Source organism: Pteropus medius, unplaced genomic scaffold (genome assembly GCF_902729225.1).
Source record: "Pteropus medius unplaced genomic scaffold, Ma_sr-lr_union100, whole genome shotgun sequence".
Taxonomy (NCBI): Eukaryota; Metazoa; Chordata; class Mammalia; order Chiroptera; family Pteropodidae; genus Pteropus; species Pteropus medius.
The window spans coordinates 19,237,658-19,250,838 of record NW_024351730.1 but is presented as its reverse complement, the minus strand read 5'-3'; the positions used below and the strand labels follow the sequence as shown (position 1 = coordinate 19,250,838).

The window sequence follows — 13,181 nt, the reverse complement described above, 5'->3', positions numbered from 1 at the left end:
GGGCTAGTTCTTGTTTTGGAGGTATGCCTGTAATGATATGAACTTTCCTCTTATGACCACTTTTACTATGTTCCAAAAGTTTTGATATGTTGTACTATCATTATCATTTGTTTCTATTTATTCTTGATCTCTCTTTTTATTTCTTCACTGACCCAGTTATTCTTCAGTAATATGTTGTTTAATCTCCATGTATTTGTGGTTCTTCCTGATTTCTTTTTGCAGTTGATCTCTAGTTTCAAAGCATTATGATGAGAGCATATGGTTGGTATGATTTCAACCTTCTTATATCTGTTGAGGCTATCTCTGTATCTAGTATGAGGTCAATTCTTGAGAATGTTCCTTGTGCACTAGAGAAGAATGTATATGCAGCTGTTTTGGGATGGAAGGCTCTGCAAATGTCAATTATGTCCAGTTGGTCTAAAGTGTCATTTAAAGTTGTTATTTCCTTATTGATTTTCAATTTGGACAATCTGTCCATATCCGACAGTGGGGTATGTAGATCCCCTACTGTGATAGTGTTTTAGTCTGTTTCTCCCTTTAATTCTGTTAGTAATTGCTTTATATAATTCAGGGTTCCCTGATTGGGAGCATAGATATTAATAAGTATTATATCTTCTTGGTGCGTGATTCCCTTTATCATTATGAAGTATCCCTCAGTATCTTTCTTTATATTTTTTATTTTGAAGTCTACTTTGTCCAATATTAGTACTCCCGCTTTTCTCTGAATGCCATTTGTTTGAAATATCATTTTCCACCCTTTCACTCTGAGTCTATGTTTGTCTTTGGAACTGAGATGTGTCTCCTGGAGGTAGCATATGGCTGGGTTTTGTTTTTTGATCCATTCTGCAACTCTGTACCTTCTTATTAATGAGTTCAATCCATTCACTTTTAGAGGGATTATTGAAATGTGAGGTCTTCTTATACCCATTTTATCTTTTGCTTTCTGGTAATTCAGTGCTTCTATTGCTTCCTTGTCCTTGTGTTTCTGTTTTCTTTATTTTCCTTGGCTTGTGTGGGTTTTCCCTCTGGTCCTTCCTGTTTTATGTTCTATACTTCAATTCTGAATCTTTGGCCTGTGGTTACTATTATGAATATGTAAAGTATAGCTTTATATATGTATATATATATGAATATGTAAAGTATATAAAGTATACATATATATACTTTACATATTTACATATATATGTATATATGTATATATGTGTATATATATATATATATATACACATACATACAGTCATCCATTTTCTTCTGCGTGTGCTTATCTCCATTTCCCTTTGTGAATTTGGATATTTGAATCCTCTGTTTTTCAGTCACTATTGTCTCAATTTGTCCCTATGTATGCTGAATGTTCATAGCAAATCTTTTAAGCTTATAATTCATAGAGTTGCACTCCTCTGCTTTTATGAGCCTGCTAGTCACCTTACTCCTAATTATGTATTTTTTGTATGTGTTTCATTTTGTTTTAAGTGAGCTGACCCCTTTCAGTATTTCCTATAGTGCAGACCTCATAGTGAGAATTCTCTCAACTTTTGTATGTCTGGAAAGGCCTTTATTTCTTTTTCATATCTAAAGGAGAACTTAGCTGGATAAATTATTCTTGTCTGGTAGCTCCTTTCAATTAATAGTTGGAATATTTGATTCCACTCCTTTCTGGCTTTTAAGGTTTGTGCTGAGAAGTCCGATGATAATCTAATGGGTTTTCCTTTATAGGTTACTGTCTTCTTTTCCCTGGCTGCCCTGAGAATTCTGTCTTTGTCGTTGATTTTTTATAATTTTAATACAATATGTCTTGGTGAAGGCGTTTTTGGGTTGAGATAATTGGATATTCTATTGAGTTCTTGAATTCTAAGCTCTGTCTCATTTTTTAGATTTGGAAAATTCTCTTCAACTATTTGTCTGAAAATACTTTCTAATCCCTGCTCCTTTTCCTCACCTTCGATAATGCCCATTATTCTTATGTTTCCTTTCCTGATAGTATCAGCTAGTTCTTGTATTTATCTTTCATAATTTTTCATTCTTCAGTTTCTCTCTTCTTCCTTGTGATTTATTTCTAGATTTCTGTCTTTGATATCACTGATCTTTTCTTCCATTTGGTCGACTCTATTTCCTATGCTTGCTATTTCATTTTTCAACTCTTGTAGTGTTTTCTTCATCTCCAGAAGGTCTATTCGGTTCTTTTTGAGGGTTTCAATCTCCTTGCTGAAGAACTCATTCTGCTCATCCAATTGTTTTTTTCAATTTCGGAAATTGTTGATATGATTCATTTCAGATCTCCTTGAGTTTTTTCAGAAGTATCATCTTGAATTCTCTGTCATTTATGTTGCATAATGTCTGTAAGCTTATTTTCTGAAGATTTTTCTCTTTCTTTCTAAGATACCTTGTCAACTTGGCTGTTCATCGTGTTTAATGGACTATATCTCCATCTGGGCATTAATGGAAGTGTGTTTTGCTTTTTTTTTTCCAGAAAGATTTATTATATAATGGTCCCTAGGCTGTTGCAAAGGAGGTGTTTTTCTTTTGGTTTCCAGTAGGTGGCATCTAAACCTATTGGACCTCTGCTTTACGTAAAGTCTTAATAATGTCTTTTTTTTTCCTTATATATGTTTAATCACACTCACTACCCTCAGCTCAGTTCCTGTCAGTATTAGCAACAGTTTCAGTAGCGTTTGCTCAGATTCCCCTGGGGCTCCGTGGTGATCAGTCTCAGAGAGAATGGGGGGAGGGGGGTCTCTGGGTTGGGGGATGGGGACTGTGGCTCTGCCTCAGTTTTGCAACCATGGCTGGTAAAAATAAACTGTTGTTTCTCTTCCATCCCCGCTTTTCTCTCATCCCCATTTCACTGCCTTCTGTCCTGATGACTGGGCACTGCTGCAGGCCGCGGGGAGCTCACAGCTCTCCCAGGCAGGGCTGTTCAGTAAAGTCGCTGTACCTTCTCCCCTCTCCCTCCTCCTACAGGGAGCTTCAGCTGTGAAAGGCAGTTTCTTTGTTTCTCCCAGTCCACCTCCCAACACCTGGGGTTCTGACCTGCGATAGCTCTTATGCACAGATCCCACACTCAGATGTGCTGGTCTGCAGTTTGGTGTTTTTTGTCGAGTTTTAGATGTTCAGCTTATTGTTGTTTCAAGGGGAGAAATCTGGGGATGTCTCTCACTCTGCCATATTTAATGCAATCTGTCTCTTTTTCCTTTTTAAAAATTTTTAAATGGTTTTTCACTTTAATACTACATACCTGATGCCACAATATCTTGTGTGAACTAAAAAAAACAATGAAAAAGATTTTTTTAAGAACTTATATATTTGTCACTAAACAAACATAATTTCAATCTGACTAGCCAAATTGAATACTTTTCATCCAGATGCTTTGGCATCATATAGAGACAGCCTTATGATGCTTCTCATTTGAATGAAACTTTCAGTATCATTTTAAGATTTTCTAGTTCACTACTCCAGACTCTAAACCTAGAAGCAACCAACCATCTCCTCATAATAACTACTCTTTCTCTTGGGCCAGTAATTAGCTAAACAAAGAAAGCTGGACAAACCAAAGCAAATATTCACTCCAGGATACCTACCATTTTCTGCTTCACATGATTCTATACAATGATAATGTCATATTTTCTATTGGGTTAAGTTTTTAAGAAATAGATGATAGATAGATAAAACGGGAGAATAAGTGTATCTGAAACTGTACACAAGCATTCACTGGGTGACTCAATGGCCGATACTAGGCTAAGCACTCTAAAGCAGGGTCAGCACTCTTCCTCTGTAAAGGACTAGATACTGTATATTTTCCTCTTGTTGGGCCATTACATTCTCTATTAGATCTATTTGAGTCTACTATTGCAGTGCTACTTTAGATGCTGTCTAGGATAGAAATTATTATTGTCAAAGCTCCCCAGATGGTTCCAATGTGTAACCAAGATTGAGAACCATTGATCTAGAGCAGAGGTTCCCAACCCCCAGGGCCGCAGACTGGTACTGGTCCGTGGCCTGTTAGGAACCAGGCCACACAGCAGAAGGTGAGAGGCAGGCCAGTGAGCAAAGCTTCATCTGTATTTGCAGCCCTCCCCAGTGCTACATCACTGCCTCAGCTCCACCTCAGATCATCAGGCATTAGATTCTCATAGAAGCATGGGTCCCTGGTGCCAAAAAGGTTGGGGATCACTGATCTTGAGGGAGACAGATACACATAAGAGTCAGATGCAAATAAGTTCAGAAGTCAGTGACCCAGATTCAGTATGTCATTTCAGGATGGCAGGGACCCAGGCTCCTTCTCTCTGTTGCACCATAACCTACTTTGCCCAGATCATCTCAATGTCCAAAGTGACTGCCATCAGTTCTGGCCATCAGCCAGACAAAAGGTGAAAAGGGAAGGAGGAAAGCATACCCGCCCTCAATAAGAAAACATCTCAGAAGTTTGCACATACCATTTTTCCTTCCATCCCATTTGTCAAACCTAAATGCACTAGAAAGATCACTCCTAGATGTAACAAGTGGGGAATGGTAGTTTTTATTTTGGGGTAGCATATGCTCAGTTAAAAGTCACAAATTGTATCACTATAGAAAGAAGGAAGAAATTATATTAATAAATAACAGGTTTTTTTCCCTCAGGAGTAAAAATTCTGTTGTAGTAGTTTAAGCTGTAATGGGTGAAGAAATCAGCAGATGAGATTGTCAATAAAATTTCTGGATATGCATGGAGAAAGTTAATCTTTCTTGTTGATTTTCTCACTACTATTTAAGGATGATATTTCCAAATCTTCCTGTGTAATTGTAAATGGAAACTGTTACCCACCAAAATAGCAACTTTACTTTCAAAGAATAGAAAATGAATGGGAAAGCATCAGAGTCTAGACAGAAATAATTCTTTCTCAAATTCAAACATATTTGCGTTTTCTCGCTTTCAAGGGCCAAATGATAACTATGTGAGGTTCTCTTTCTAGAGCATCTCTTCAGCGCCAAGTTTAATGTTAACTCTAATAGATTCTGTGAAAGGCATCTCTTTGACTCTCTGGAGGCATGTTTGGGAAATCCTGGCCTGAAAAACTACTTTGAGCGAGTCTTAAATGTGGATCACAGAAGCCAAAAATCAAACTGAGAGCATTTAAGATTATTCATCTTCTAAGATAAAGGCAGCTAAGAATTGGAGCAATCAGCTGCCACCAGAATCCAGGTTTGAACAAATAAGTCACAATATGTGAAAAAGAGCTAGGTGTTGAACCATATAGGGAGAAGTGCCCTGATACCACTATCAGTTAATTATATACCCACAACATTTGTATGATTTTAATCACATCACAAAAAAAATTACATTTCTCATAGGATAAGTGGCATCTTAAAAGAAAATTCAACATAAGTCTATTTCCTTGAATGACATTTTAAGGTGACTTTTCAGTAATTTTTTAAAACTGCAAAGAGGAACAGTGGAGGAATCGCAGAGAGCACCTGACCAAGTGAATGACATTTACCTGAGATCCTTCCATTTCTTCCTCTCTCTCTTCTTTCTCTGAGTTTCTTTCTCGGGTGAGATTATGTGAAGAAATTACAACCGCATCTTGAGAATATGCCTTTAAAGCCTTTGGCACAGACTCTTTTCCTGCTACCACCACAGCCACAGGCAGAAGGGCCTTTAAATGCAAGAAAGTTTAAATGTAAGAAAGTTTACCCTTCCCTATCCTTTGTCACAGGAGAGATTCAGGAACAATGAACACCTTCATGGAAATCAAACTTTGAGTTTTTCCATTCCTGTCTTCAGGGACCCCCCCCCCACTTCTCTAAGTTGCCTCAAAATTCTGCTACAACATGAATAATGTGGACTGCAATGCTTTGCTTCTACCAAACTCACGTAGAGCAGACTCTGTTACCTCCCTTTAGACCAAAGGCTGGACTCAACTCTCACAAATACACTCAAGGAGCCCTCATACTTAACCCTCACCTGGAGCACTTAATTAAAATAACATTAATGTTCCCACCCAGACCAATAGACTCTGGGAGAGAGCACAAGTGATGATTGTTCTTAAAACTCCACCTGCGATCCTAATTGAAACCCTGGACTGAGAGACACTTATCTAAGCCTCACTTCTCAATCTTTAATGTGAATAAAAATCACTTGGATGGATGTTAATTAGATTTATAGAGGTAATCTCTTTACAGTATGTACATATATCAAACCATTATGTTGTACACCTGAAACTATGATGTTATATGTCATTATATCTCAATTTTAAAAAATCACTTGGAAATCAAAAATAAATATGTTAAAATACAAAGAGGAGAATTAGGATCTAATCCTCCCTGGAGCTCTTAACCCTAGTCCAGAATGTGACCTGGATTAATCGAAAATATTCCTTCTGGGAAGGAAAAACCAATGAAAATAACAGAGGAGACCCTAAGTCATTTTCTTCACTCAAAGTTTAAGTTAAATTTGAAGGTGAGGAGCTAATCCTTTATTATGATAGTCTGTTAGTTCCTCTGAATGCAACAGTGCCTTTTATTCAATTTACCACTCTCCCTTCTAATTAAGGGTTCAGTGCTCTAATAGGATGACAGAGCTAAATATTGCCTTTCCTCTTTAGTGTTTGAAATTTATTTAGTAGTCCAACAAGTTAATATAACCTAATACTACTTCAATGGCCTAGAGTCTCAACCCTGACATTCTTCTATTTTCAGACAATTTTGAGAAGAATTGGCATTAATCTTCTTTAAATGTTTGGTAGAATTCACCAGTGAGACCGTATGGTCCTGGGCTTTTCTGTATTGAGAGATTTTCGATTACTGAGTCAATCTCCTTAATCATTATTGGTCTGTTCAGATTTTCTATTTCTTCATGATTCATTCTGGGAAGGTTGTATGTTTCTCAGAATTTATCCATTTTTTCTTTCATTACTGTGTTCAGCTTAAAGTCTATTTTGTCTTATATAATTATAGCTACCCCAGCCTGGGTATTGTTATTTTTGTCATCTGACAATTTAACCAAAGAAAAATACTATCTCATTTTACTTTGCTTTTTTTATTATTTGTGAGTGTACAGGAAAGATTCTTCCAAATAATTAACTTCTCTTACATGAAAGATTTTTCGAGTATTATAGAATGCTTTTACTCCTGATTCTCTTTCTCTTTCTTTTCCTTTCTCTTTCTAGCCTCTCCTTTCCCCTCTCCTTCTCTCTCTCTCTCTCTCTCTCTCTCTTTCTCTCTCTCTCTCTCTCTCTCTCTCTCTCCCCCCTCCCTCCCTCTTCCTAGTATAAAGTGAAGGGGTACGATGGAACCTGAGAAAAGTTATAAAAAAGTTTATTTCTAATAAATTCGTTGTATTAACATAGTACAGTCCAGCCTAACCCTCAACTTTATCCTTTGCTTTACTTTTCTAAAGTTGTAGCTGTGATTTCTTTGTTCTATTTACTCAATTTATGATGTTTACAAGTCATGCCTCATTTTACTTCCTTCCTGATTCATTTTCATTTCCTAGATACTTTATAAAAAATAAAACCTGAAACTCCACTGATTTCCCTAAACGTAATCTGTAATAATCACAAAAACTAAGATAATTATGTGTGCGTTAATATAATTTCACCTCATAGTAACATATCTATCTCCAAATTGCTCAGAATTAAAAGTTGGCACTTTGAAATTTTGCATTGAGAATTCTGAATACATTCTTGGGTAAAGTTATAATTTAGTAAACATTCCTCTGTCAAAATTGTTTCAACAATCACTAGGAATCAAGATTATTTAAATGTCAAGTTACCTGAAATTTTATCGGTGTATTATATGTCATATGGTTTTCTCAGGAATAAAAGTAATTATACAATGAACAAAGTGAGGACTATTTTTTCTTTTCTCTCCTTCTCAGGGAAGACACCTTTCTACTATCACATCAGCTTTAAGGTCAATAACATTGACTATGACAGCAAGTTTGAAAAATCATATTCACAAGAATATATGGACCTAAATAAAAAGATAGTGTCTTTGGTAAGTTGACATTTTTTTTCTGTCCATTATCTTTTTAAATACTATGCTTCTGGGAGTTCCAGAATCCTAGCACTCACCTTCCAAGTTGGAAATGATTGATAATTTCACACTATTTCTTACCACTACCTTAGGGTAGTCAGCCCTTTCAGAAAGTCAGTTGGAAAACATGTACGGGAAAAAAAATTAAAAGGGATACATTTTGAGACACCTAAGAAATGCCTCACTCCTGATAGTTAATGGATATTTCTAAAGTACTAATAAAATAAATTAATAAAATATATCCCATCTCCAAGATACCTGATGAAGACTAAGGAGTCTTTCAAGGAACAGGAATGGCCAGTGTAGAAGAGAATACATAGCCCAAAGTAAAAATCATCTTGTAGCTCTTTAAGAATATGCTTTGTTTTAAATTAACCTTTATCTGACTAAAGAGCTAATGAAGAGTATTGACTGCCCCTTGGATATAAGACTTTATCAATGACGTCTCTTTAATTAGCTCAATAATTTTATCAACCAAACCAAATCCTGCCAAAAGCAGTGGTGGTATCATCCATCTTGCATTTCCTTAAGCAGATTCCTGACAGGACATCTTCAGACTTAGGTCTATCTGATTAAAGCTTGTGGTCTTTCTATAACATTATTATCTCCAGGTTTTCAACAAGTTCAAAGTCTTTAAAAGCCTCAGTGTGCTTTTACCATAATACTAAGAGTTGGTATAGAAAATTCTGATAGAAAGTCTCCACTTTTAGTTTAGCTTCATGATAAAAAGGAAATGACAGGGAAGTAATGTGATACAATGGTTGAGAAATTTTGGCCTCAGAGTCCTTGTTCAATTCTAAGTTTATCCATTCTCTAGCTGTATGGCCTTAAACAAATAAGTTAATATCTTCACATCTCGGTTTCAACTAAAAATGAGATGACAAATACCTATATCATATAATTGTTGTAGGTATTACACAAGATGAAATATGTCATATTCTTGGCAAAGGTCCTATTATTCTGTAAGCTTTTAAAAAAGATAGCCTAAAAAATTAACTAAAACAAAATCTATTATTTAATACTCAAAAATTATAAATATACAACATAGTAAATAAAACTTTAAAAGAACTCCAAATATACCCAAACTAAGAAAATCTTTTCTGCTATAAATTCAGATCAACTCATTCAAATTGATTAAACTATGTTAACTTCAAAAATGAATATTCTAAAATGATCAGTATTATTAATTATCATATCATCTTGATCTACCAACCACCAATCGTGATATTTTGTTTCAGGCCCTATTATTGATTTCTAACTCATCTGTAATAATAAAAAAAAGTCACCAACTTTTTCATTTACATCCATCAAAGTGCCTGCTTTTACATGCTGTTTTCACTAAATACAATGATGCTCCATGTATAATAATTATTACCATGTAGACAACGTTCATTACGTTCAACACTAGTAATAATAGCGTGTACCAAATGGAGTTATGAATCATTCATCAAACTTACCTATTAGTCATTATAATAGCCACAGCCTTTTTCTTCTTCTAATTTCCATTAAATAATTATAATGATGATTACTCTAAAAAGAGGAAAGGAATTGGATAGAAAGAGATGCTGCTTTACTATAAGTGGTAGTTTTTTTAACTACAGAAGAGAAGCCTTCATAAGGAACATTTTCATATTTTAGACACATATTTTCCTAGTTAGCAACTCAAAAAGAAATCACTGTCATGTCTTATTTTTTTGTCACTCTCCAGCAGGTATGATGCCCAAATACAGTGAATAGAAATTCTAAAAATTAGGAGTAAGGCAGTATCTTAACAATAATAATTAGCTTTACTAATTGCACTACCGGCCTAAACACTTTATATATTAATTTGTTTAATCCTCACAACAATCTCATTTCCTTATGAAGAAACTGAGGCACTAAGATGTTAACTTACCCAAAGTCATACTTAAAACATGCTTCCATCTTCAGAATCACCAAAAATAACAAATTATAACAGTTATTATTATTAAGTGTCACTTAGTAGCAACAAAAACTATAAAATACAACTAAAATAAATTTAAAAACCAAAAAAGCAAAAAAAAAACTATAAAATATATATAAATAAAACATGCAAACTATATAAAACCTATATGAATAAAACTATAAAATCTTACTAAACAGCATAAAAGTATAAACGAGAATAAAAAGCATGTTCCTGTAAGAGAAGACTCATTTTAATTATACTAATCCCATCCAAATTAATCTATAAATTCAGTAAAATCCTTTAATTTATCATAAAGATTTTATTTCAAATTTGGTAAATAGTGTTGACACAACCAGCCGGCTATCTGGAAAATATGTGAAGTAATGCGTTCCTGGCATAATTACTTGATAAATAGTTAGCTTATGCAAGTTTCTGTTTACCAATTTGAAGAATAGAATGAGATAAGATTGTTTTTAAGGTTGTTTATAAATTTAAAATTTCATAAACCTGTGGATTTATTACTATCAGTTCTAGAATGTTATTATCTAACCACTCCAGGCCCAAAATGTTGTCTCTTGTCTCTGAACACCTACAGAAACCACAATCTTCAGCACTAATTTGTCACTTACTGTGTCTTTTCTTTGTAGCTACAGGTATGATCCCTGTACCTATTGTCCAATTATCTCCTCAAAGACAGAGACCACTCAGTGCTGAGCATATTCAAATATATTGGGGGAAAAGGAATACAAAAGCTAGAAGGAAGGGAGTTTAAAAGGATAGAGAAGAAAAATGATGAACAGCTTATAGAGAAAAAGGTAGATTTATGAATCATCAGAAATATTTTTTCAACCAAAGAGAGCTAACATTTAAATTATTCTGAGCATATAAGTAGCTATGTTATTCTTTCTTTCCGTGGTATTTCTTTTCCACAGGAAACAAAATACTGTTTTTGCTCTCCTAGAATGTACTACAGTATTCTCTGGTCTTTTCTTCACAGATATAATTAGCTATTTCACACACTGTCATCTTGTAATAAAGACATTGCTCGACTCTATGTCCTCCTCCAGCATCTTTTCTCTGCTCCTTTTCTCAGTAAAACTGTTGAAAAAGTTAGATATATTCTCTGTTTCCACTCATCACCTTTTTTCTCCTGAACTCAGTGCAGCTGGGATTCCTTTCTCTCCGCCCCATTGAACTACTCTGGTAGAAGGCACCAAACACTTCAATTTTGCCAAGATAATGGTCACTTCTTACTTGAACCTCTCACCATTACTTTTCTTCCTTTCTAAAACCATTTCTCTTTTTGATTTCTAAGACACCTTCCCCTCCATATTTTTTTCTACTTCACTAGCTGCTTTTCCCAGATGCCTTTGCTGGTTCCTTGTCAACTGTAGGTCCCTAGTGTACTGTCCAGAGCTTTCCCATTCCCCTTCTCCCTTCTCCATCTTTCCTATTTCTTTTCTCCTGTTCTCTCTTCTCTATTTATACTCCCTCTAACTTACCTCATAAAAACTTTGTTTAAAAGACATCCACATTGATGACTCCAAAAAAAGACCTCTTGATCGTTACCCCAAGCAAGACCTATTTCTCCTCCAAATTAACCCAGTTGTTCAACCTAAAAACTTATAGGAATACTCTTCTCAGCCAACAAATCAGCACATTCTATCAATTTCACTACTGAAATATATCTGTAATCAATCCACTTCTCTCCCTAGATGCAGCCCCAATTGTCTTTCTTGTCTAAACTCTTACAATTGCCTCCTAACTGGTTGCTTTCACATAATCTTATAATCTGTTCTCTACACAGTAACTCAAGTAATCTTTTGAAAGTGAAAATCAAATTATATCACTCACCAGCTTAAAACTCTCCAAAGACTTTCAAGTTTGCTCATATTTATATAGACATGCACACAAAAATAAGAAGGAAGAAAAAATATAAAACAGAGAGAAAAGATCAAAACATGTATTTTCAAGTAGACTTTTTTTCTTTTATGCTTGCTTTTTTCTACTCTTCTCCCCTCCCTCTACACATATCCTCAAACTCTGCCTTCAAATATTCCATATCAATAAAATGATATGTATCAATAAAACAATGCGTATACAAATACATAGGGTATTTTGTCAATATTTCACTAAAATGGCTTCATATTATACATAATTTTATAAAACTTGTTTGCTTTTCTTAGCAGTATTTCACAGAAACATCTCTAACTTCTGTAAAGGCCTAATGTAACCTTTTCAATGACTGCATAACATTTTTTAGTGTGGATGTAGCACTGTGTATTTAACTCTTCTCTATTTATAGTCTTTTACTTTGTTGCTAGGTTTTGATTAATATAACCAACATTGCAAAAAAAATATTCTCTACAGACATCCTTATATTTATTGGCATTTGATAGTTTTCTAGACTAAGATTTCTTAATCAAGTGAGAATTTTAATTTTAATAAATGTTGTCAGATAGCTTTCCAAAGGATTGAAATAATTCATATTTCCCCCGGTCACGTATTTGAGTACTCTTCACAATCCCCACCAGCACCAGGTATGATTTTACTTTTTATTTGGTGCCAGTTTGATATGTTTATTATTGTCACTTTAAATTGCATTTCCCTGTCATTTTAATTTAGATTTCCCAGAATATGAGGTGAGGTTGAAATCTTTTCTCTCTACATGATGACCATTCAGGCTGACTCACATGTGAATTTTCCATTCACATCCTTTGCCCAATTTTTCTATTTGTCCAATATTTTCCTTCCTTGTCAATTTGTAAAATTACCTATAAATTACAGAAGTTAGACTTTCTCTACTATTTGCATAAAAACATCTTCCCAAGTGTACATTTTACCACCTGACTATTTATGTGGCCTTATGTCTACTTTATTTTTAATTTTCTGAATTTTCTGTCTTGATTCAAATGGTTTCCACATCTCATAAAAGAAGTGTATTCGGGTTCCTAAGTGAGTTTTTCTTCCTACTTTCGAGTCTTTATCCACATGGAAATAGTTTTAGTATAAGATAGAGATCCGTATTTATTTTCTTTTAGGTATAGATAGGCAGTTGAACTGGCACTACTTATTAAATAGTAAAACCTATCCTAATGGTTTAAAACGCCATCTTTGTTGTAGCCTAAATCTCTATATATTCCAGGATCTGTTTTTGAATTCTATATTGGGTTCTACATTAATTGTATGATATTTTCTTTCCATAGCATAATTTTCAAGTCTTTCATCTCTTTATTTATGATTCTTT

At 34.5% G+C, this 13,181-nt stretch overlaps 1 protein-coding gene across 1 annotated transcript in view; it reads left to right on the top strand.

Moving 5' to 3' along the window:
- The window catches only part of LOC120587954 (transmembrane protease serine 11C-like), a 63,176-nt gene that overhangs the window by 13,444 nt on the left and 36,551 nt on the right, over positions 1–13,181 (top strand). The window contains exon 3 of the mRNA XM_039844956.1: positions 7,853–7,971. Within this exon, the coding sequence (XP_039700890.1) occupies positions 7,853–7,971 (119 nt within the window). The remainder of the gene's footprint in view (positions 1–7,852; positions 7,972–13,181) is intronic.